The following is a 27,055-nucleotide window of genomic DNA, read 5'->3' as shown; positions in this document are numbered from 1 at the left end:
AGGTGGAAGAAGGCAGCATACATGAGGTTTAGGAAGCAAGGATCAGATGGGTCTATTGAGGAATATAGGGTAGCAAGAAAGGAGCTTAAGAAAGGGCTGAGAAGAAAAAAAAAGGGGGCATGAGAAGGCCTTGGCGAGTAGGGTAAAGGAAAACCCCAAGGCATTCTTCAATTATGTGAAGAACAAAAGGATGACAGTAGTGAAGGTAGGATCGATTAGAGATAAAAGTGGGAAGATGTGCCTGGAGGCTGTGGAAGTGAGCGAGGTCCTCAATGTTCTCTTCGGTATTCACCAATGAGAGGGAACTTGATGACGGTGAGGACAATATAAGTGAGATTGATGTTCTGGAGCATGTTGATATTAAGGGAGAGGAGGTGTTGAAGTTGTTAAAATACATTAGGACGGATAAGTCCCTGGGGCCTGACGGAATATTCCCCAGGCTGCTCCACAAGGTAAGGGAAGAGATTGCTGAGCCTCTGGCTAGGATCTTTATGTCCTCGTTGTCCATGGGAATGGTACCGGAGAATTGGAGGGAGGCGAATATTGTACCCTTGTTCAAAAAAAGTAGTAGGGATAGTCCGGGTAATTATAGACCAGTGAGCCTTATGTCTGTGGTTGGAAAGCTGTTGGAAAAGATTCTTAGAGATAGGATCTATGGGCATTTACAGAATCATGGTCTGATCAGGGACAGTCAGCATGGCTTTGTGAAGGGCAGATCATGTCTAACAAGTCTGATAGAGTTCTTTGAGGAGGTGACCAGGCATATAGATGAGGGTAGTGCAGTGGATGTGATCTACATGGATTTTAGTAAGGCATTTGACAAGGTTCCACACGGTAGGCTTATTCAGAAAGTCAGAAGGCATGGGATCCAGGGAAGTTTGGCCAGGTGGATTCAGAATTGGCTTGCCTGCAGAAGGCAGAGGGTCGTGGTGGAGGGAGTACATTCAGATTGGAGGGTTGTGACTAGTGGTGTCCCACAAGGATCTGTTCTGGGATCTCTACTTTTCGTGATTTTTATTAACGACCTGGATGTGGGGGTAGAAGGGTGGGTTGGCAAGTTTGCAGACAATACAAAGGTTGGTGGTGTTGTAGATAGTGTAGAGGATTGTTGAAGATTGCAGGGAGACATTGATAGGATGCAAAAGTGGGCTGAGAAGTGGCAGATGGAGTTCAACCCAGAGAAGTGTGAGGTGGTACGCTTTGGAAGGACAAACTCCAAGGCAGAGTACAAAGTAAATGGCAGTGTGGAGGAGCAGAGGGATCTGGGGGTACATGTCCACAGATCCCTGAAAGTTGCCTCACAGGTAGATAGGGTAGTTAAGAAAGCTTATGGAGTGTTAGCTTTCGTATGTCAAGGGACAGAGTTTAAGAGATGCGATGTAATGATGTAGCTCTATAAAACTCTAGTTAGGCCACACTTGGAGTACTGTGTCCAGTTCTGGTCACCTCACTATAGGAAGGATGTGAAAGCATTGGAAAGGGTACAGAGGAGATTTACCAGGATGCTGCCTGGTTTAGAGAGTATGGATTATGATCAGAGATTAAGGGAGCTAGGGCTTTACTCCTTGGAGAGAAGGAGGATGAGAGGAGACATGATAGAGGTATACAAGATATTAAGAGGAATAGACAGAGTGGACAGCCAGCGCCTCTTCCCCAGGGCACCACCGCTCAGTACAAGAGGACATGGTTTTAAGGTAAGGGGAGGGAAGTTCAAGGGGGAAATTAGAGGAAGGTTTTTCACTCAGAGTGTGGTTGGTGCGTGGAATGCACTGCCTGAGTCAGTGGTGGAGGCAGATACACTAGTGAAGTTTAAGAGACTACTAGACAGGTATATAGAGGAATTTACGGTGGGCGGTTATATGGGAGGCACGGTTTGAGGGTCGGCACAACATTGTGGGCCGAAGGGCCTGTAATGTGCTGTACTATTCTATGCTCTATGTTCAACCTCATTCTCCTGCCTTTTCTCTGTAGGCTCTGACATCCTTACTAATAAAAAAACCCATTATGCTTTACTATAAGTATAATTTATGTCCTGATTTGAATCCTTAATTTGAAACATTTGCATTTTATCTGCTGAATTTATCCATTTTAACAAAATATTGCCATTGACAAGCTCCTGGGTGGTTCATACCTCTGATATTGTAGTATTCTGTCCTAATGCAAGCTCACTAAGCCACCGTTGTGGGATGAAAAATGTAGCTAACTTTGCAGGCACACTTTGATCACAATAAAGGAAATGGCATTTAGGTATGTCAATGTTATGTGCTCAAATACAATTCACAGCACAGCACTTCATTTTAATGCGCCGATCGATTTGATTTTGAAATGGTCAAGTAAGGACACTGAATTAACAATTTCTCAATCCTTTATCTGAAGCCATTTAGAATCTTATTTTGACTTTATTTGTGAACATGTTTTTAAAATCAAGTTATTTCAGTAAATCAACATGCTCATTTGTCTTTTTAAGTTTGAGCTCGGTGTATTCATTCCTACTCTCAGCTGTAGTTAAGTGGATGGCTAGTACCTTAATAATATCATATCATATTTTCTCCTCTTTCCGAATTCCATCTTTTTGTAGATGTTTGGGCCTTTGCATTTTACGGGCATCATAAGGGCAGTCCATCTACTGACCATTGACCCCACTTCTAAATCCACATCATGGGATACTCAAATATAAGCTAAAATCGTCCTCCCTTGAAACTAATAAATGTACTTCTTGCAGCCTGGATTAGTGCATGAGGATCATTGGTCAACTAAGCAATTTCTTTCTTAATTGATCAGATGCCTATTGGTTCCAATAGTCCTACTCAGAGCCATGCTTACTCAAACAGAGACCTGGCATCTACTTTGGCTTGTGTAATGATACTCCACCCTGTATAAGAGTTTATACCTACTGAAGAACAAAGTTTCTGTTTCCAGCAGTACTGATACATTTCTGGTTCTTATCTCTCTTTAATTTGTAGTACTCCTTCTCCACAATACAACAGCCTTAGCTACAAACAGCAGAAGAGCAACACCTATAATACTGAGGGAACGCAGCAGGTCTGGCAGTCAGCCTTTTGGGTCGGGACCCTTTGGCTGGACTGAGAGATAAGACGGAAGTAGAGGGAATGTATGACGCAAGAAGTGGCAAGTGACAGGTGGATTCAGATGAGGAGGAGTGACAGGAAGATGGAGTAGAGGAGAGTGGAAATTATACAGAAGGTCAGAGGTGAGAGGTAGAGACAACAAAGGGCTGAAGATGATGGAATCTGAGGGTGGGGGATTGTGTGTCAAGGAATCCAGTGAAGGAGAGTAGGATTCAGGTTGTGAATAGCACAATAACCTATTTCTGTTGCTGCAGGTTGAGCAAAGAATGCTGCCTGTTAGTTGACAAAGAAAACGGATGGTTTTTCATATCAGTTGAATACAGTGCTTCTGACAGTATGATAGTTGTTTGGTGTTGACTATATTCTACAGTCCTGAACTGGGTTCAAGGCCACACTTACTACATTCACTCGTGCAGATAACAGAGCTCCCAAAAAGTCAGCTTACATAAATGAAAACTAGACAGGATGGAAACTAATAAATCCAGATAATGTTCATGCTATCTTTAAAAATTAAATAATCAGAACATGTAACATTTATGATATTTTTAAACTTAGTTGTTTGAATAAACATTCAAATGAGGACCAACAGCTTACTTCATCTGATCTGAATTAGTTTTAATGTTAGTAGCTACCCATTTAAAATAAATGATTTCACACTCAAATCAGTGAGGTGAAAGCTTTGTTTCTATGGATACCTCCATAAGATATCACCTCCAAGTGGCAGAGTCTAGGACCAAGGGGCAAAGCCTCAGAATAGAAGGACATCCTTTTAGGGCAGAGATGAGGAGGTATTTCTTTAGCTAGAGGGTGGAATTATATCTGTGGCCAAGTCATTGGGTATATTTAAAACAGAGATCCTGATTAGTAAGGAGGCCAAAGGTTATAGGCAGAAGGCAGGCAAATTGGGTTGAGAGGGAAAATAAATTAACCAGGATCAAATGGCAGAGTAGGCTTGATGGGCTGAAATGGCCTAATTCTGCCCCTATGTGTTATGGCCTTCTGGTCTTTGATAAACAATTATATAAAAGCCAGCTATGTCCTGGGCCATCTACTAACTTTTGTTAAAAAAACAATGTAGGCCCATACCTAGTGAAACCCATCTAACCCCTAAACCTTATACATTTATTCTGTCAAGACCCAGCTTAGTTCAGATCTCAGGCTAACAACACTAAAACACCTTAAATGCATCAAGTTTTTGGTTTAAAACCTACATTAAGTAACCATCTAAATTCACACTTGTGAAGACCAGTCTTTAAGTATTAAATTAACTACTTTAGTGACTAGTTCCATGCTTAAGGCACCTCTTTGAGATTGATTAGTTTATAATTTTGGCTCACATTAACGTCAATAAGATAGGACAAATACGAGGGATACACTTCAAATGTAGTTATTTTTAAGTATTGACTGAGCTTTTGTCTTTTTTAAATGCATGCCATATTAATGGAAGATAAAATGCTTCTACATGTGCAGTTCCAAGTCACAGAGAAACTATAAAGATGACACTACACAATAAATTACTTTCGATACAGCAGTTCTTTTTGTCGGCAATCACAGTCACCATTTTGCACTGACAATGACCCACAGGTAGCGATGGGGGAAAATATCACAAAAAAAGGAGATAATGAAGGAGAAATTTTCTCTCTGCATTCAGTCCCCGTGAACTCTGCAAATTAGTGCAAAAGTCAATGAATTATTAATGAAATCACGAGTTTTGGGACCACTGATTTGCAATTTTACTTGAGAGGCCAGTAATGGAAGGTATAATCTTGCTCAGGCCAGACACTTGGCTAATGACAGTGCATTGAAGATCATCTTTGCCTGTTTTTTTTTTTGCATCTGCCTGTTTGTAAGATTTTGTTTTTGGCTTGGTAGACATGGCTGGACTGATATGCCAACCAACTAATGATCTGGAAACATTGAGATAATACATTTGCTGATCTAAAATGTGATGTACCGAAAATACTTTATACACAATATCTTTGTTGATGGTTTTCTGTAATTGTGGTAAATATCAACATGAAACTAGATCTTTTAGAAGAAGTTATCTGATTGTTTACTTCACAATGTGAACATGGTAAGGGAGCTTCTTAAATGATACATAGTACATTTATTGACATCAGACTGTAGTGCTGCTCTCAGTTCTCATACATCCGTTGACACGAGCAAGGACAAAGCCCAGTCACAAGAAGCTTTGTGGTGTGAGAAAGAGCAAATGATCAGCATATACTATAAGAACAGATCACACACTGCTGTTTCCAAGAACTTAAAATTACAGAAAGCTTCACCTCTGTCAATTTTCATTCCCCTTCCTACAATCTCTAGATGTAGTAACCCAAAGTTTGACGCTATCAAATTACTACATGATTTCTAGTCAGAGAGAGAGGAGGTTGGCACGGAAGATAGTGGACTGTCACTCCAGTGAGGTATATTCTGTGAAAGTGAATGGCTGTATTGGTGGAAGGTTGAGATATCTGGGTATATATTGTGCAGAATTCGGTATAAATAATGGGGAACACTTGTGCTATCTGTCATCTACCTTTATGCCTCTTGTTCAGGCATAAAACTTATTGCCATCACTACAGCTTTAAACACTTTTCCTGCATTCTTTGACACAACTGGAAAGGAAGAGCTTCCTGTTTAAAGTACCAATTCTAATCGAATGATAAAAATTTCTCAAACTATTTTCTCTGTTTACTGAGTATTTCATTATACTTACGGCACAGAACTGGGATCTTTGAATAGAACTATGCAGGTATATACTGTATGCTCCAAATGACCCTCATCCCACCTTCATTAAAACTTCCCCCTTTCCCCCTTACGAATCTATCTTTCTTTGAAACTCTATTTCCAGATTCCAACAAGCCCTGAATCTTCACTGGCGATTTAAGTTACTTACTAACATTTATTGTAAAAGTTTATTCTTTTAGCACAGGCTATGAGCTTGAAGCCTCTGCAACAGTTGCTACTGCTGTCAGTGTTCCTCTGGACATCTCTGAAGCCATGTTCTCTGAATTCTGTCACCAACCTGAACATGTTCATTTCTGAGCCGCGGGGTCTTCTTAACCTTTCTCTTTTAGTACAGTTCATGCTCTTTAAAAATCAAATTTCAATCTCATTAATCACCACCTCTATGCTAATGTTGTCCTAGAACTGTTGGCTGTTCCTTGGTGATGCCTTCCACTTCAAGAGTTCAAGAAACTGTTCTTACAGGGACAAGTATAGACTAGTGTTGTAAGAATAAGGCGACCATTTGCCCCTATTTAGTCAGAGCAGACCTGATCCAGTCCTGGACTACCAATGAGCGTGGGCTTTCTTTCGTGATGGGTCAGTGGAAGTGATTTTTCATCAATGGGCAGAATGATGGAGAGCTGAGGCTCGAAAACCACCACACTTAATGGATGGCAGCTATTTTTATCCTGACGGCTGCTAAAAGTCCTTAATCAATATGCAAATGAGATTCTTAAAACACAGAAGCTGTCAGTTGCCAGGTGTGGTAGAGACAGATTTCTCCTCTGCCAGTCAGACTGACTGGTCCTCTGTCGTCTGAGAAACCTCTCCGAGTAAATTCAACCCGCTCCATGGCATACCCAAGGCTAAAATAAAATGTTATTGCAAACGTTTCTCCTTAAGGCAATCTCCCAAAGTTTATTTTTAAATAACTGTGAGCTGACTACTGTTAATTTATATTATTTCTTTTGGAAGGTTCCTGCTACAAGGAGGCTGAAAGATCTGCTCATAATATCTGTGTCTTTAAAGTGCAATGTTTCCAACTAGGCTGAATAAAACATATCAGATCTTGACAGAATAGATGTGGGCAGGACGTTTCCTATGCAGGAGAATCTAAAACTAAAGGCCACTATTTAAAGCAAAATAGTTACCCTTTCATGACAGAAGTGGGGCAGTTTTTAGTCTTTGTGTAAATAGTCTTTGGAACTCTCTTCCTCAAAAGGCAGGGGAAGCAGATTCTCTATACATTTTTAAGAAGGAGATAGATAGATACTTGATAAACAAGACAGTGGAATATTTCAGCAGGTACATTGGAATGCAGATTTGATGTTACAGATTAGCTATGATCTTATTAAATGGTAGAGTAGGCAAGGAGGGGGAATCTCACTTCTGATAGTAAAGACCATCAAATCTGATACTAGAATGTCAAGATGGGGCATTAACCTACCTCTCCTGACTCAGAGGTGGAAGGTCAAAGGCCAGAAGTGGCATTCTGATATCTCTCTAACCTCAGGATGCAACAATGGTTGTAGATTTACAACTTGCAACTCTAATACTGCTATATAGAAGTAGCTCTTGACCTTGAAGTGCTCAGGTCTGATACAGGCTGAAATGGAACATTACATCTTTCAACACTGCAGTTCACCTCTTACCTTTATTATCAGGATTGAACATTCTCATCGAGCATCCTCTAAACCACTGAAACATTGTTTAGTATTCGCACTCATTCCATGACTTAACTGTTCATGGCACTACTTCCCTGAAACGATGAAGGTTTAAACACTCACCCTTGCATCTGTGACTTTGAACTCACGGAGAATGTATTGCGGCATGTTGTACTCTGCCATCGGATCCACAACAAAGTACTGATACCTGGCGGATCGTTCAGCTGGCCAGTACTGGTGACACTTCTCCTGTTAAGTACACAATACAGCCATATATTACAGATGAATACCAGCACCTTTCCATAGCTTTTTAAAAATATATTATTTTTTAGAAACCATTTCTTTTGAATAGCAAACTGTTATGGGTAGTACAACTCCATTGACCAGGTTTCAGTTCTGAACTGGGGTGCTATCTATGTGGAGTTTGCACGTTCCCCTGAGACCACGTGGTTTTCCACTGGGAGGTCCAGTTTCCTTCCACATCCCAAAGAGATGCAGGTCAGTAGGTTAATTGTCTATTGCTCCTAGAATATAATTAGTGGTAGAATCTGGAGGTGGGCAGGTGCTTGATGGCAAATTGGGGAAAATAAATTAGTTTGGAGCAGGATTGGGGTAAAAATTAGTGCTTGATGGTTGGTGAGGACACAGTGAGCAAAGGATCTACTTCTATGTTGCATCTTTCTACAATTTGATGTTAGTAACTGATCTAGAGTGGGTATCTGACAGTCAGTGTTCAGTCCCTGCTTGGAATAAAGCTGTTGCTGGCAAGGGAGACACTTTTTACCCAATCCAGATTGTCCTTGAGAAGATGGTGACAAATTGAGCTCAGTCTCTTTTCAAACCATTAAGGTCAATTTGGTTAAGATGCCTGGTAGGTGGGTAGACTTCGCTGAGTTGACATGATCTCAGACAGGGGTGTGCCATGGTAGTGGAAATTCAGGAAGATGATGGAGGATATACCTCAAATCAGGATGGGGTGTGACTTGGAGGGAAACTAAGTAAGAAGGTGTCTGTTTCTGTCTAGTGTCATTGTTCTTCAAGATAATGTAGAGCATGGATTTGGAAGTAAACCTGCCAGATTTACCAATACAGAGTTTAATCTGAGTTTCTACTTACAAGCACTTAGCCCAGAATAACAAAAAATAGCTTATGTGAAAGGGCTTTTCATAGATGGGTCAGATACAAGGCAGATTCTGACAGATACAAGGCATAAATAACAAAGCACCTTCTGACTAGATATTAGCTTGAATGAATGAAAGGCAATGGTGATTATATTAAAATGGACGTTTCGAGCTTGGATTTTGCTTAGATGGTCTGATTACGCAGTAAGAAAGTTCTAGGTGCAACTCAACCATCAGCGATGGGTCAATGATGGCTGTTGAATTCAGACTGTCACATAGCATCCAGTTTCAATTCCAGACTTTGCTGGGTTAAGATGATCTCAGACAGGCATGCACCAAAATTGTCTCCACTGCCCTGAGTCAGAAAGCAGAAAATTAGGCAAGGTTCGTCATCCAGCCACTGCTGCTGGAATCATGACATTATTATTCAGGGCAGGAGTACAGTGGAAACAGGTGCACCCAGCTTGTCTTCATTTGAAGTCTTTGATCACACACAAGGAATGACCATGAGGATTTCATTAGCATCCATGAAGAGTCAATGATCGTGAGAAGTGAAGAGAATTAAACTGATGGACATTTTTATCCTAGAAAGAATTAAGACAACATTGGTTCTGATTATATTATGCAACGGAAAATAGCCCAGATCTGATCATCAGCATTCTAATCAAACATATAATCATTCCTTTGCTGCCCCATATCTGATTACCATTCCCACACACTTTTCCTCACAAGCACAGCTCCTATTAAAAGCTTATTATTTCTGTAAGGGAGAGTTATTGGTTCAGCCTCCTGAACCTTTTGATAAAACTCAACAAAAAGATATGCAGATTCAAAGAAATGTTGAAAATTACCTAGATATAGATAAGTAGACAGAGAGTTTTAGAAATAGAACAAGGCAATATTTATAGTGACAGACAGTGATAGATCGATGTAGGTAAATAGAGGCAGTGCTGTGGATAAAGTGAAATCAGAGCTAACCTCTAAAAATATAGAGAAACAGATAATCAGCACCTGGGTAAAAATGATAAGCAAGCTGCATAAATTCTAATTGTATAACTTCTCTGTGTTGTGACCCAGACATTCTGGTGAAAACTAATTATTTAAAAGCTTCCTGCGGATAAAAATCATGCAAAAGTAAACTGGGAGGTTGTCTGACCTTACTTCTCAGTGAAATCCTATTAGACACTGACATCCTGGAGACTGGATGCTTGGTTTTGGAAACACACTCAATAAGCTGGTCAGTTAGATTTCCCCAGACTTCCTATTTAACAACTTTAGCTTTCTAATTGATATCTTCAAACTGTCTGAATGGCTTACTCAGAAAATGTCTGATGAATTTGCCTAGAAATTCAATTGCATAATGCTGTCATTTTTCTCAAGATTATGCAATTTAAATTGATTTTCTGCAGTGAAACATGATAACTACTACTTCCAGGTTGTTTCACTTTGCTTGGAAAATTCAGTTGGGCATTTCCAGTAAACAGACACCCATGTAGAGCACGTGTCAATAGTCTGGGGTCAGAGCACGTTATTCTATGCACAAAGCTCTTTTGTCTCATCTCATGCAGTGAGTCTCCATCATGGAGCAACATGGTCTTCACCTTGCAGAGCCAAACTGTGCGGTGAGGTGTAGAAGTACTCTCCCGCAATCCTAGGCTGCCCATTGTCCACTAAAACCAGTTCTCCAACAGCTTTCCAACTTTGTAAAATAATGTCTCCCTGGCTTTATATTTTAACTCCCACCTCCCAGCTGCTGGCTCTTGTTTTCCCATCTGAGTTCACCAAAACACTCTGGTTTGCTCACTTACTGATCCCCAACCTCAAAATACAGGAGCTCCATGCTCCTGAACCCCCTCCACACCACAGAGCTCCAGTGCTTAACTTTCTCCCCAGAGCTGCTACTAACCAGCCAAAGCCCCACCAGTCTGCAGGTCTCATGGAGCAAGAGATACATAGGCATACAGTGCCATCTAGGACCAAAACAGGCCCTTCAGCCCACCACGTCTGTGCCAACCTTTTTGCCCATCTTCATGGATCCCATCGTCCACATTAGGTCCTTATCTTTCTATACCTTACTTATTTAAGTGTCTGTCTAAGTGCCTCTTAATTGTGCCAGATTCTAAAATTACCCCGTAGATCACCAGAAATTGGAGGCAGATGAATTTCAGGATCCAGATGATAGCACTCCAAACCAGCCGGAGGTGACACATGGGAAAGTAACTCGTTTGATGTCAGGGTTAAGCACCTTATTCCCTGTTGGTAGCATTTCTTTACCCACCTTGTAGTCTCAGTAATTTCAAAGATTGTGCTCAAAGGAAAGCCACTTTTTTAGAGCCAGCTGACTTAGTTGTCAATACTCATCCAGAGACCAACAACTTCTTGTGCATGTGAGGACTAGTTAAATAAAGATATGAAAACATATGTGGTAATGTGGTAGAGCCAGACTCTGGGGACATTTTCAATTAATCTGGACAAAACACCTCCAGCATCAGCAGCATCAGGTACTCATTACGTGGCGATACTCACAAAGAACGCCACGACTACTAAGAGGAAAAATGAAAGCTACAGCTTAAAATTTGAAGCTGAAGAAATGTCTCAGAGAGTAAAAAAGTCCTGCAACAAATGGTCAGTTTCTGACATTCAGAGATATATCTTCAGGGATGCAACATTAGACTCAAAGATTGGGCTATCATTGTGGCAATGACATTGTAATTAGTAAATCCCCCAATGGGGTGGAATAGAGTTGTGTGAAGAGCATTATCATGCCACTTCTGAAGATTTTCATTCAAGGAGAGGTAAATCTAAACCCTTTAGCAAAATATGCAAAATGCTTGAGGAATTCAGCAGCATCTATGGAGGAGGCAAATAGTTGATATTTTGGGCTGAGACCCTTCATCATGACTGAGGATAAGTGTTCAGATGTAATGTTGCGGCTGCACAAAACATTGGTTAGACCAGACCATGCAAAATTCTGATCGCCACACTACAGTAGAGAAATGGCAGCAATGAAGAAAGTACACACGAGATTCACTAGGATGCTGCCAAGATTGGAGGGCTGTAGCTCTAAAGTGAGATTGGATAGGCTGGGTTCATTCGCACGAGAATGTAAGAGCTGAAGGGTGATCTTATAAAGGTTAAGGAAATTGTGAGAGGGATAGGTAGTATAGATAGAGGTGGAGGAATAACACCTCACATTCTGTCTGGGTAGCCTCCAAACAAATGGCGTGAACATCGATTTCTCCTTTTGGTTTCCGGTTATTTCCACCCCCACCTCTCTTCTTCTATTCACCACTCTGGCCTCTTACCTCTTCTCCTCACCTGCCTATCACCTCCCCCAGTTGCACATCCTTCTTCATTTTTTCCTTTGGGCCACTCTCCAGTCCTATCAGATTCCTTCTTCTTCAGCCCTTATCTTTTCCCACCTACCTGGCTTCACCTATCACCTTCTAGCTAATCCTCCTTCCCTATCCCTCCTTTTTATTCTGCGGTCTTTCCCTTCCTTTCCAGGTCCGGAGAAAGGTCAGCTGTTTATTCATTTCCATAGATGCTGCCTGACCTGCTGAGTTGTTCCAGAATTTTGTTTGTGTTGTTCTGGATTTCCAGCAACTGCAGAATCTCTTGTGTTCATAGATATAGTCTTATTTTCCAGGGCAGGGGAGTCTTGAACTAGAAGCACAGGTTTAAGGTGATAAGGGAGAAGCTTAACATAGATCTGAGAGATCAGCTTTTTTCTCAGAGGGTTATGAATATCTGGAATGAGCAGCCAAAGGTGGTGGTGAAGGGAGCTACAATTACATTTTAAAGGTATTTGGATTGGAAAGGCATAGAGGCTTAAGGTAGGCAAATGGGTTTAGAGTAGAAGACATCATGGTTGAAATGGAGGAGATGGGCCAGGAGGTCCGGCTTCTGCGTTGTCTGATTCTATGGTTGCCAATCAAACTTGAACCTTCCTGTCCCACCTTACTGAGGACCACAATGGTTGTTTACATATCTGGAGACGACGGCTGTATTTGCATGTTACTTCAATTATGGGTGGGCTGTAGGAAGTCTTCAATAACTTCTCATTCCTTGAGTCTGATCCATTTCCCTTGACTCACCAGTCACAGGAACAGGATGAACATACTCATTCCTGGTCCTACTAAATGTGAAGGGGAACACTTCCATCTCCTTCCCATCTTTCTCTGAAAAAGGCCTTAGTTGGTGATTGACCTGGTGTTACCATGAACAGGTCTCGGGCGGGCTGCACAGTGATGTTGCAAGCTTAAAGCAGAGAACTAAAGATTCAGTTAGGCTCAAGAGGATATCACAGACTCAAAACTCAATGTTAGCAACACTTACACGGCCCATTTCTCGCAGTTTGGTCAGCATGACAACAATGGTGGAGTTGTTCTCCCATAACATTCTCCAGAAGTCCTCTGTAGTCTCTGCTAAAGGACCCTGCGTGGCAATGTATGCTTTCTGCTGCCTGTCGAAAAAGAATGTGCTAGTTAGTAGGAGAACACAAATAATTGTCTCGATTGCAAGTGAAGCAGCCAGGGGGACATTTAAGCACTCGCAAAGATCTAAAATGATTCGCATGAGAAGACTGAACGGGTATGAAAGAAGATACTTGGGCTGGATAAAGTTCACAACAGAGTGCACACAATCCATGGAAAGACAGTAAATTAGTGGGGTCAATGATACAATAGAGTACATATGGTCTATAGAAGGGGATTAAATGAGAGGGCAGAGATGACAATGGGGTAATGCAGTCTGTAGAAATAGATAAAAGTCTAAAGTAGTTTGTCAGAGGAGATTAAAGAATGGAATTGTTGACATACTTGAATTCAGACCATTTGCGGAAGGAGATGGCTCGGTAGACCAATTATTTAAGGCAATCTCACAGTCAAAACCATTTACCAGTCTCTGCAATAGTCTGAAACTGCTTTCCTTTGAAGGAGATCAGAGCCATCTGTGCTGAGAGTTCATGTATCGGATGTATTCCTCCCTTACAGCTGCTGCTGGCTGCTCTTTTGTGTATGTCAAACTTTTGCTTATTTAAGAGTTTCAGGATCTATAAATTTCAGTTCAATTTATATTTTGGTTATCTGGTGGATGACTAACAAATCACTTATTTCTCTGATGCAAGACAGTTCAGGGCTGACCTTGCACTGGAACGGGGTAGGACTGAGCTACTGGCAACTTGTGGAAAGATCCCACGGTCAGTCCAGTCACACAGGAGTGGTGCTTCATACATTGATGGGAGAGGAGAGGCAGGTGCATGGAGCGAGTGGCCACAAGGTGCCAGAACACACCACCCTTCTCCTTAATGCGATGATAACATTTTTTCCGCTGTTGATACTTGGTCGGCATCCAATGTAAAGGGCAGGTGGCTAACTGCTAAACAGCGAAATAATTAGCAATTGGTTTGACCTGAATGCGGCCACTTGTGTAATCATATTGACTTGCTCTGCTCTCTCTGTTCCCAAAGAGGTGTTTGTAAATGGAAAGGACTAATTCTGTGCTTCCTCCTGGTTTTTGTGAATCGATCGGACTTGCTGCCTGTGAGCCAGTTGCTGTCTGTCAATTGGTAAGGACCCCGCTGGAACCGGAAGGGGCAATCATCCTCCACTGGTTCACCACCTTGGGTAGGCAGTCCGAGTTTGCGTCCTGCACTGTCCAACTCAGTTTGATGTGCCTGGAGCCTGAGGTATTCACTGACGACTTATTGATGCCCTGTTTTTTCAGCTGAGACCCTGAACCCTGTATTGTGGTCCAACTCCAGTTAAAACACCTCAGCTGCACCCAAGACAATGAAACTGAACTCCAGTGCAATAGCATAACTGCGTTTCCTCCACAGACAGGGCACCTGGTTGTCTTGAAGGAGAAATAGTTAAGTGATGACGAGGAGCATAGGCTTATACTGTTGGAAGCTTTCAACCCAGAAAGGAACATGAAATACAGACTAAGTGGATAGTGAGAAGAATTAATATCCAGGAATGGATAACCATCATTGTTAATTGAATTAGTCTTTCCAGAGGCCATGACCCTGGCAATGGTTTTTCCAATAACCCAAAACTACAGATACGCTATAAATATTTTAAAGAGACTGCAATTAAAATTTTTCAATATAGTTGTCTACCATCCAGTCTCATCTTCAACCACAGAATTTCTTTAATTTATCACCAGTTTCCTCAAAGAAATTGATTTGCTTGTTGGATCCTTTACTGCAAAAAATGCCAGATGCCCAACCACACACTGCAGAACGTAATGAGCACTGCAGTCTTATCAATGGCACTGAATATTGATGGCATCTGAGCAGTGGAAGGCTGCAGGTTCAATGCTCCTTGATGTCAAGGTTTCTGAACAGAAGCCCTTTGCAGAGAGGAGGCCAAGAATCAGAAAAGCCACAGATGAGCGAGTCGCAGGACGCGCAGCAACTAGACCAGGATATCTTTGTCAGCTGCTGGCTCCTGAGAAAAGTCAACACTTCCTTGCTTGTACTTAGTCCAAGTCCTGACCATGGAAGGAAGACTACAGTGAGTGAGGAGTGAGGTACAAAATGACTTAGTGGAGAAATGCCAATACAAGCAAAATCAGAAAGTAAATATATATATACACACACACATATACATACATATATATATATAGAGAGAGAGAGAGAGCGAGAGAGAGAGAGAGAGAGAGAGAGAGAGAGAGAGAGAGAGAGAGAGAGAGAGAGAGAGAGAGAGAGAGAGAGAGAGAGAGAGAGAGAGAGAGAGAGAGAGAGAGAGAGAGAGAGAGAGAGAGAGATATCTTTAGCTAGGGCACCTAAGACTTTTGCACAGTACTGTATTTGACAACATGGAGCAGAGAGCGAGATAGTAAATCTGGCAGAAGCAAAGATGTTGGGAATGGTAAGCATGGAGCGCAGGACAGGTGGCAGAGGAGTGGCAGGAGTGCATGGTGCCAGGTGTCATGGGTGTAGACACACACAGCATTGAGACACCAGGCAAGGTCATTTGATTCCAAACAATTGGTTTATTGATCACTACAGAATGTTTCTCCAGTGCTTCCCACTCCCTACACTCTCCCTTCTCCTTTTCTCAGCCATGATTCACCTTCCTACAACACACACAAAATGCTGGTGGAGGGTCTCGGCCCGAAATGTCGACAGTGCTTCTCCTTATAGATGCTGCCTGGCCTGCTGTGTTCCACCAGCATTTTGTGTGTGTTGTTTGAATTTCCAGCATCTGCAGATTCCCTCGTGTTCGCCTTCCTACTCTCAGTCCATAACTGAAATCCATATCAGAATTAAGTTTATCATCACTCATGTATGTCATGATTTTGTTTTGTAGCAGCAGTACAGCACAATACATAAAATCACTACAGTACTGTGAAAATGTACTGAAGGCACCCTAGCTATATACATAGCATGGACTGTACTGTCTGTATTTGTCACCATATACTACCTTGAGAATAATTCTTTGCATACATTTTCAGAAAAATAAAGAAAGACAATAGAATTTATGCAAAACTCTACATGAACAGAGTGCTGTAGCTATGTGAGCAGATATCATCTGTGGTCACCATTGGCTTTTGATACTGTGCAGAACTGAACAACACTAAGCTATAAACTTTCACAGGATTACATCCCTGCACGAGCCTATGCAGACACTAGAATTAAAGTGGATGTGAAAGCTGCTCCATTTATGGGCTAATTAAAATGATTCTCTGTGGGTAGGTAATCCAGTAACAAGTTTAGTTTATAAAGTTTTAACTAAATGGCCTTCAGGTCATACACCTGTAACTGAGATTTTATTTGCCAGATGACTGCTTTTCATAGAGTATAATGCGCAATTTAAGTGCCTCATCCAATCTATTAGTGAGTGTGAAACAGTTTAGAATTCAAAACATAGGTCTCCTGTTGCTATAACCATGCATTTAGCAGTGTAACAGATGGTCTCTAATACGGCTCCTAAAATTTAATCTATTAATGGCAATCAGTCAGTAATGGAGCTCACCCCTTAGGCACCTACCTGTATCCATCGATAAAGCTAGCATTGATGTAGTCAGATCCTTCCACCCCACGGATTGGCTGTAGACACACTCTTGTCGTCTCATACGGCATAATGTTGACAAGGCGGTTCTTGAACTTATTACATGGAAGATTGGCACTTATGAATCGGGACGTATGAGCTTTGGAATTGGCCAGACGCTGAGAAGAGAGCAGAGGGAGAATGAAGGTATTTTGAAGTTATCGAGTAAAACGCTTGTCTCTGTAAGTCATAACTTAGACCTAAGGTATGTCCAACATAACCTTGGAAATAATCAGAGTCTCCACATTCACAGCTTACTTGGTTCATCAGTCTTGATGAAGAATCATCAACCTGAAACAGAATCCACAGATGTTGACTGACCTGCTGAGCTTTTTTCAGTGTTTGCTTCTGAGTTCCTGTCTTTCGTCTTTTTCGCTTTTCAATATGTCAAACTGATCTGAATAGGGGATTGTGTAAAACTGTTTGCAACTGCAGAGTGGAGACTCTTACAGAAAATACTGTTTATATGGGGGTTTGAGTCCTTTAAGCAAGGTGGTTTACAGGAAATACAGAAGGTTGAGGCGACGAGTTAAAGTGATTAAATCAAGAGTTCATTCATTAAGCTGTTGTACTAATACAGGTGGACCATTGCAGCAGGAAGTGCGGGAAATGTAGGCAACACCTGAGCACTTCTGGCTGGTTTTTGCATGCTATGTGGAGATGGGGGACTGTGGTACTGAGAAGGTCATTTCATTTGCTTTGGTGGTTACTGTGTAGGGCTAGGGACTATTGCATTAAGAGAGTCATTTAATTTGCTTTAGTGAATGTTATGTTGCAAGCTCCTAAGGGAATTTATTTCCTTATAGATAGTCCCTTATATGCCACCAATGCCTAGTCCTCCACTTATCTGGGAGATTCTGAGCAGGACTGTCCCCCAGCTGCCTTCTTCTTCATCATGCTGCTGTCCAGGATCTGCTGTGTGGCCCTCTTGCTCTCTTTCCTATTCTCCCCCTGTCTCCAGCTCCTGCCAACAGTCTATTCACTTAATGCCGTGACTACAATCATTTGGCGTGCACCACGGGCCACCAGGGACCGATACTGGTAACTGTGAGCAAACCCATGCCATTTCTCACTAGTATCCTGGTGCTTGTGTAGTTCTTCTTGAACCCACAGTCAGATGGTGAGGTGCTTGTTAGTATAGGCATCCATTAGTCTCGAGAGACCATAGATTTAGCGCTTTGAAAAGTTTCCAGGGTGCAGACCTGGGCAGGGTTGTATGGGAGATCGGCAGTTGCCCATGCTGCAAGTCTCCCCTCTCCACATCACCGATGCTGTCCAAGAGAAGGCCAAGGGCCGATACAGCTTGGCACTGGTGTCGTCGCAGAGCAATGTGTGGTTAAGTGCCTTGCTCAAGGATACAACATGCCACCTTAACTGAGGCTTGAACTAATGACCTTCAGATCACTAGACCAATGCCTTAACCACTTGGCCACACATCGTTAGTGTAATGGTAAGAAAAACCAACAAAACAGATGGTAGATCTTTTCCGTGAAATTTTAACCCTGTGGGCTGAATGTGCCTGCCAAGGAATGGAGGGAGTACTATTCTTCTTATAGACCACAACCACCTACACCTTGAGAGAGTAGAAACAATTTTATATAAAAATCTATGTTATTGATGGGAGCTCTTAGACCACAAGATCATAAAACCATAAAACATAGGAGCATATTGGACCATTCGGCCCATCAGGTCTGCTCTGCCATTCCATCATGGCTGATTTATTATCTCTCTCAATGCTTTCACTTGCCTTCTCCCTGTAAACTTTGATGCACTGACTGATTAAGAACCTACCAACCTCCACAGCCATCTGTGGCAATGAATTCCCCTGATTCACCATCTTCTGGCTAAAGAAATTCCTCCTCACATCTGTTCCAAATAGACATCCCTCTACTCTGAGGCTGTGTGTTCTGGTCCCATACTTACTCTCTATAGGAAACATGCTCTCCACATCCTCTCTATCTCGTCCTTTCAATACTTGAGACCCCCTCATTCTTCTAAGTGCTAGTCAGTACAGGCCCAGAGCCATCAGACTGTCCTCACACATTAACTCTTTCATTCCTGGAATCATTCTTGTGAACCTCCTCTGGACCCTCTCCAATGCCAACACATCTTTTCTCAGATAAGGGGCCCAAAACAGCTCACAATACTCCAAATGCAGTCTGACCAATGCCTTATAAAGTCTCAGCATTACTTCCTTGCTCTTATATTTTAGTCCTCTCATAATTGATGCTAACATTGCATTTGCCTTCCATATCACTAACTCAACCTGCAAGTTAAGCTTTAGGAAATCCTGCACAAGAACTCCCAAGTTCCTTTGTACCTCTGATTTTTGAATATTCTGCCTGTTTAGAAAATAGTCTAGCCTTTATTTCTTCTACTAATGTGCATGCTTCTTTAACATTACCTGCCCCTCCATCTAATCTTAGTATCGATTGCAAACTTGGCCACAAAGGCATCAATTCGCTCATCCAAATCATTGATATATAACGTGAAAAGAAGCAGTCCCAACATCAACCCCTGTGGAACACCATTTGTCACCAGCAACCATCCAGAAAAGCCCCCTTTATTCCCACTCTTTGCCTCCATCCAGTCGGCCAATCTTCTATCCGTCAAGTTGAATTGTAATTTTAATTCAACTGTACCTGAATACAGCCAAACAAAACAGTGTTCCTCCAGGGACAAGGTGTAAAACACAGTGCCAAAAGTTATACACAGTATACACCGTATATAGAACATATAACAGTAAACATACAGTTACACAAAAAATAGATATACCCCAAGTCCCTGAGTGACATATCCTGTAAATTGTTTACACCAAAAGTAAATCTTTCCTGTAATACCATGGACTCTTAATTTGTTACAGAGCCTCATGTGCGGCACCTTGTCAAAGGCTTTCTGAAAATCCAAATAAACAACATCCACTGACTCTCCTTTGTCTATGATGCCTGTTATTTCCAGAAAGAATTCCAGCAGATCTGTCGGGCAAGCTATCCCCTTGAGGAAATCATGCTGACATTGGCCTACTTTATCACGTGCCTCCAAGTACCCTGAAACCTCATTCTTAATAATGTACTCCAACATTCTCCCAGCTGTTGAACTCAAACTAGCAGGCTTATAATTTCCTTCTTCTGCCTCTCTACTTTCTTAAAGTGTGGAGTGGAGTGACTTTTGCAAATTTGCAGTCTTCTGGAACCATTCGAAAATCTATTGATTCTTGAAAGACCATTACTAATGCTTACACAATCTCTTCAGCTACCTATTTTAGAACTCTGGGGTGTCATCCATCTGGTCCAGGTGACTTATCTACGTTTAGAACATCCAGCTTTCTAAGTACCTTCTCCTTTGTAATAGCAACTACGCTCACTTCTGCCCCCTGACACTCTCGAATTCCTGGCATTCTGATAGTGCCTTCCACAGTGAAGACTAATGTAAAATACTTAAGTTCACCTGCCATTTATTTGTTCCTCCATTACTACCTCTCCAGTGTCATTATCTAATGGTCCAACATCCACTCTCACCTCTCTTTTACTCTTTATATATCTTGGAAACCACTCCTTTTTTAATAATAATTTTTTTATAAGATTTGTACTTTTTAACAAACTCATGTATTTTCCACACTCACGGGCAGAAAGTGGTATAGCAGCTAAACTAACGGTTTATCACCCTTCTCATTTTTCATTGGCTAAGTATTGGCACATTCCCCACGTGATGTAATTGTCTTAATTACGTAGCCTATTAACTAGTTTATCCTCTACCTAAGGAATATCTCTTAACTTATCGCTAAAAGAGATAGATTTTTCAGAGGCACCATATTGGCTACTTCTTTATTCCTTTCCATCCATACACCATTTCTCAGCTCTTTACTTAATTTACTTAGTAGTTGCATATTTGTTTGTATTCTAAAATAAATTGAAATATTGAAATTAAGACTGCTTACCATTCCCCACTTCTGGAAGAGCCCTAAGGATCAGAAAGTAAACAGAGATCCAACATACATCTGAAAAAAAAAACCTCTGGTATCTTCTTTTATAGTATTGGTTAGCTTACTTTCATAATTCATCTTTCCACTCCTTGTAGTTTTTTAGTTGCCTTCAGTTGTTTTTAAAAGTTTCTCAATCCTCTAACCTTTCACTAATTTTTGCTATATTACCTTACTTTATTGCTTTTACTTTAATGCTGTCTTTGACTTCTCTTGTCAGCCACATTTGCCTGATCCTCCCTTCTTCATCTTTGGTATGTATCTACCCAGCACCTTTCGAACTGCACCAGAAATTCCAGCCATTGCTGTTCTGCCATCATCTCTGCCAGTGTCCCCTTCCAATCAACTTTGTCCTGTTCCTCTTTCATGCCTCTTTAATTCCTTTTAATTCACTGTAAAACTGAAACATCCAATTTTAGTTTCTCCTCAAATTGCAGGGTGAATTCTATGAACACTGCCTCCTGAGGGTTCCTTTACCTTTAGCTCCCTTATCAAATCTGGTTCATTACACAACACGCAGTCCAAAATTGCCTTTTACCTTGTGGCCTCAGCCAAAAGCTGCTCTAAAAAGCCAATCCATAGGCATTCTACAAATACCCTCACAAACTAGAGAAAATCTGTAGATGCTGGAAATCTGAGCAACACACAAATTGCTGGAGGAACTCAGCAGGCCAGGCAGCATCTATGGAAAAAAGTACAGATGATGTTTCCAGCCGAAACCCTTCGGTGGTCCTGCTTTTGTTACATGCCTCTTCTATCTCCCGTTGCAATATGTATGCCACATCCTGGATTCTGTTTGGAGTCCTGTACACACCTCCCATCAGTATCTTCTTACCCTTGGAGTTTCTTAACTCTATCCACAAGGATTCTGCATCTTCTCATCCTATGTCACCTCTTTCTAAGGATTTGATTTCATTTTGTATCAATAGAGCCATCCCACCCCTTCTGCCTACCTGCCTGTGTATGCTTGGATGCTAAGCTCCCAACTGTGATCTTTTATCAGCTGCGACTCAAGTGATGCCCACATCATCATACCTGCCAATCTTTAACTGTGCTGCTGCCTTACTCTGGATCTACCTCATTATCTACCTTATTCCAGATACTGCATATATTCAAATATGACCTTTAGTCCTGTATCCATCATTCTTTTCGATTTTGCCCTCATGTTATACTTCAACTCATAGCACTGACTGCAATTTTGCCCTATCATCTGCCTGTCCTTCCTCACAGTCTGACTACACAATGTAATGACTTGTATACCAATTGCCCCATCCTCAGCCCTTTCTCACTAGTTCCCATCCCCTGGCCAAATTAGTTTAAACCCTACCCAACAGCTCTAGCGAATCTGCCCACACGGAAATTGTGGACCCCTCCGGAGGTTCACGGGTAACCCATCCCTTTTGTACAAGTCATACCTTCCCTAGAAGAGATCCCAATGATCCAAAAATCTGAAACCCTGCTCCCCGTATCATTTCTTCAGCCACTCATTCATCTGTAATATCATCCTATTCCTGCCCTGACTAGCACATGGTACTGGGAGTAATCCAGAGATTACTACCTTGGTGGTCCTGCTCCCTGTGCTTCTCAGTATATGCCTAGTACTTAGTTCCTTCCTTCTTGTAAGATCATTTGACCTGGTGTAGAATGCACAATTAGTTGTACCTTCACTTACATACACTTTCAAAGGTTGGCATAGTTACATTAGACAACACAATAACTGGGGTAATGTGACCCTTTTTGGATAAACCTTCTGAAAGTACTTAAGACAGCAAATTAATCATACACCATGCCTCTTATTGACCATTCTGCTACATTAAGGTTGACATTTATCTCAATCTGATATTCCCTACATTTTGAAGTATAATTTAAGACCATATGCGTAGGTTTTTACTTACCCAAATGCAATTTGCTTTTACTAAATAAAAAAATGAATTTTAGAAGTATATTTTTAAGGATATTGAGAAGCCAGTGCTGTAGATGAGAGCACTAGTGACTTCTGATACCTTCTCAGAACGAGGAGACAATAGTACTTAAGTTCAACAGGAATCCTGAACGAGCTTGGTATTAATTAAATGAATAAAAATCCCACTGCATCTCAATGCCACAAAAATGATCCCTAACATGGAATGATTAATTTTAGTTAGAGTGGCCAAAGTTTGACCACAGCTGAGACCAGTTGAGTCACAGATGTTGTACTGGTACAACACAAAGGTGCTTTCATGACCTCTAACATCAGGGGAACCATATTACCTCTTGGTTGAGCCTTCAGGGAGAGCAAGTGAGGGCAGGGGATATTGGATATAAATATTAATACTAAATGGAAAAATTCAAATTATCAAGACAATAAATAGCTGCACACCATTACCTCCAGCCAGTTTGGAATTAATGAGAAAGATTTTCTTACCTTGAACTCTAGTTCCATGCCTGTGACATGCTCCCCTGTTTCAACCTGCGCGAGTTTCTGGATGTAAGAGTACAAGTTCCTGGCCATCACCTCTGTGGTCCCACAAGCCACTGCTTCCAGCAGTGCATCATGAATAAAAATATACTGGTCCTCCGTCTGCACCATGTAGTTCCGTTGTGATCTCATCAGCGTCACATGGCCATAGATGTCAACCGTCTTCTCATGTTTTATTCTCTCTAGCATGGCATCAATGACAATGAAACAGCCGGTCCGACCGACTCCAGCACTGAAAGATTAATTGATCCAGGTCAAATAGCTCTGCTCTCCACACATTGGCATTAAGGAATGTTAAGCTGTTTGTAGCCGTTGTTGTAGCAGCACAGGGGCACAGCTGCACATTCTCCCTCTGACTATGTACATTTCCCTCCAGCTGCTCTGTTTTCCTCCCATATTTCAAATCTATGTTGCAACCGGCCACCGTAAGTTCTGCTAGTGTGTAGGTGAATGATCAAATCTGGGGGAGTTGGTGGGAGTGTGAGACAGAACAAGTTGCAGAGAGATATGTGGTGAAAAGGAAACAATGGGATTTCTCTGAGAGATGACAAGGGCACAACAGACCAGGTGACCTCCTGTGGTGGTAAACCATGTGAGAAAATAATTGTTTTGGATGAGCTGACATTGTAAAGATTCTTTTGTTTGTGGGCAGAGCAATGGAAACACCAGCTGCTCCTGAACATAAAGACCCACAGCACAGAAACAACCTTTTCATCCCACTGAGGGACACAGACCTTACATCTGGAACCCAGTAGGTCAGCTGGCTGAGTTCCTTCAGCACCTTGCGTGTTGCTCCAGACAGCAGCATCTGCATTGTCTTGCGTCTCCCTTCAGCCCTCTTTCAGTCATCCATTTTACCCCTCCAACCTTCCCCTCAACTCCTTCCAAATTCTACCACTTGTCAACACTCTAGAGGCAATTAAGGAGAACTCACAAGTCTTGAGGATGTGGAAGCGACCTATGTGGCCACAGGGATAATGTGCAAACTCCAAGTTCCTGAAGTAAGAATTAACATGGGTCTCTGGAGTTTTGAGACAACAGATCGAGTAGCTCCTACATTATATCACTCAATGTGGCTCAATACCTTCAAGTGAAATCTGACTATGGCCAAGATAGATCTCCATGTGGAAAATGCTGACAGAATATTTGGATTCATAATTGAAATGGGCTTATGTCAAGCTGACAGAATAGTATTACTTATGAAATGTTAGGCATGAGAAAGGATGATCACAGATCACAATAATTTTAAATATATGGAGCTGAGCTTGCTTTTCAGAGGATAATGAATATCAGGATGGATATGGTTCCAAAACAGACATAACAGCTAAAAAATGAGGGTTCAAAATACTGGCTGAATACCCATCAAATAATCATTGACTTCAGTAAAATAGTGGAAGCCGCCTCTCTTTAATAGGCTTTTGTTCTAAGCTCAGTGGAAGATTTAGTGATGTGCACTTCGGTTGAAATCTGTGTTGATCATAAATACTAACAACATTAAACTGTCTAATGTCAAAAATGAAATGCAGGTGATTAATTCAGTGCTTTTGTTTGGTGTTCAGTCAGAGGGAACATGCTCTGGGAGGTAGAGGTGACATGAGTGGAATAGTACCTGCTGGCATTGTTTTCTCTGTGTGAATCTCTTTCTCTCCATCTCAGCACTAACTTCAAATCAAACCATACATTTCCCAATGCATCACTCATCGAGGAAAAAACTGCTTGGAGCTGAATAAACAGCATTTAAAAAATAAACAAGAGACGTGATGAGGTTTACATCCATTGGCCTACAGCCATACAGAATTAAGGGCAGCCATGCCATTGTTCATTTCTCTTCTGGCAGGGTTATAACCACAAGAGACATTCCTCACATAAGGTATTCTCCAAACATGCTGTTATTCATTTATTATGGTTCCAACCCACCTAAAATGAACAATTTGGCCAGGAAAAGGAGGGAGAAAGTAATCCTTTGGTTCCAAGTCCGTCTCTGAACTGTAGGGTTGCTTCAGTGACATTTACAACGGAGAGAACAAACAAGGGAATGACCCTACCTGCAGTGCACCACCACGGGGCCAGCGTCAGGAGGATTGCAGGTTTTCACTCTTCTGAGGAACGCTAGGAAAGGAGTAGGATACTCGGGAACACCGTGATCAGGCCAAGCCGTGAACTGAAACTGACGAACCTCACGCTTCTCACTGGAGCCATTCTGAAAAGGGCAAAAGAAAAATGTGTGTAGTACCCATGGCATCCATTCCAGGACATCCCAAAGTGCCAAAACACTTTGTTGAAATGTGATCACAGATGACATGTAGGGAGCAAAAAAAAACCCAATTCACACACTGTAAGCTCATACAAGTAGTCTGACAAGGTATTTCTGTGCGATGATACTGGAGTAACAGCCTAGATATTAGAGGTCAAGTTATCAGCTAGGATTCCAATGTATAACTTTCTGTCACAGATGCAAGGGTTCTATCAACTGACCTATAAGACAATATCAATCAGACAGTGGCTAATCTGAAATGTTACCTCTATTTCTTTTTCCACTTATGTTGCCTGACCTGCTGAGATTTTCCAGCATTTTCTCTACTTATTTGGTCAGGACAGAGTTTCATTTTGGCAGGTATTTTACAGGTTTACGGAAGCTCTGAGACTGTCCCAAAGGCAGGAACTAACAGGAAATGGGTTGCAGACTAAACAGCAAGGAGCACAACAAGTAACACACTCAAGTGTTAGAAAGAATACAAGCAGTTTCAATCCAGTTTTCACTATTTCGCTGAATACTAGCAGTTAAAGAATGTATTATGTCTAAGACAAGGATTGACATTTCTGTATTCTGGATATCCCCATTTCTGACATAATTTTAGTTAGATCTTGTGGCATTAATTATGTTAGTTTGAAATTGCACTGCTTAATATGGGTGCTGTTTGTAGAAGTTATTGAAAGGTGCACTAAGAATAGTGGCTGATCAGTTAAAAAGAAGTTTTTCATTGCAGTTATGAAAGTGTTCAGGATATTAGGAGAGGGGATAAATTACATAAGGTTTCGTTATACGCGGATGATTTATTAGTTTACATTTCGAATCCTAAGAAATCTATTCCTTCTATGTTATCTATACTTATGGAATTTGGTACTTTTTCTGGATATAAACTTAATTTACCTAAAAGTGAATTATTTCCTATTAATAATTATTCTGATTATTATGATCAAATACCTTTTAATATTGCCAAAAACCATTTTACTTACCTTGGTATCAAAATTACAAAAAATTTTAAAGACCTATATAGGTATAATTTCCTCCCTTTAGCTGAATATACTCAACAGGCGCTTTCTAAATGGTCACCTATGTCGATGTCATTGATAGGTCAAATAAATGCTATAAAAATGGTTATTCTACCGAAATTTTTATATTTATTTCAAGCAGTTCCCTCTTTTGTTCCAAAAACATTTTTTGATAAAATAGATTCTCTGATTTTGTCTTATGTTTGGAATAATAAAAGCTCTAGAGTGAATAAACTTTTATTGCAAAAATCAAAAAAAGATGGAGGACTGGCTTTACCAAACTTTAGATTTTATTATTGGGCAATTAATATTGGTTATATTACTTTTTGGATTTATGATATAGATGACCAAGATCACCCTTCATGGTTACAGCTGGAGGAAAATTCAGTAGTGGGGTTTTCGTTAGCTTCTTTATTAGGAGCTCCTCTTCCGTTTTCGCTCTCCAGAATAGGTAGACAAGCTCTCAACCCTATTGTTAAACATACTTTAAAAATTTGGTTTCAATTTCGTAGATTTTTTGAATTAAATGATTTTTTACTTTCTAATAATATGTATTCTAATTTCTTTTTTAAACCATCAAATTTGGATAAGGCTTTTTTAACATGGAAAATTAAGGGAATAAAAAATTTTTTAGATTTGTTTTTACAAGACTGTTTAATGTCTTTTTCACAGTTAATGGATAAATAT

General features: G+C 41.1%; 1 protein-coding gene across 21 annotated transcripts in view; it reads right to left on the bottom strand.

Annotated features, from left to right (window-relative positions):
• LOC140739994 (receptor-type tyrosine-protein phosphatase S-like) overlaps window positions 1-27,055 on the bottom strand; it is a 469,315-nt gene that overhangs the window by 12,277 nt on the left and 429,983 nt on the right. For all 21 annotated transcript variants that reach the window (XM_073068765.1, XM_073068749.1, XM_073068746.1 and 18 more), the window contains 5 exons: window positions 25,141-25,295; window positions 23,042-23,327; window positions 16,599-16,777; window positions 12,940-13,066; window positions 7,604-7,729 (listed from right to left, as the gene is read on the bottom strand). In XM_073068765.1, coding sequence (XP_072924866.1) covers window positions 7,604-7,729; window positions 12,940-13,066; window positions 16,599-16,777; window positions 23,042-23,327; window positions 25,141-25,295 — 873 coding nt within the window. The remainder of the gene's footprint in view (window positions 1-7,603; window positions 7,730-12,939; window positions 13,067-16,598; window positions 16,778-23,041; window positions 23,328-25,140; window positions 25,296-27,055) is intronic.

This window comes from Hemitrygon akajei, chromosome 16 (genome assembly GCF_048418815.1).
Source record: "Hemitrygon akajei chromosome 16, sHemAka1.3, whole genome shotgun sequence".
In the NCBI taxonomy this organism is placed as follows: domain Eukaryota; kingdom Metazoa; phylum Chordata; class Chondrichthyes; order Myliobatiformes; family Dasyatidae; genus Hemitrygon; species Hemitrygon akajei.
The sequence above is the reverse complement of the archived record's forward strand: the minus strand, read 5'-3'. Positions and strand labels throughout refer to the sequence as shown.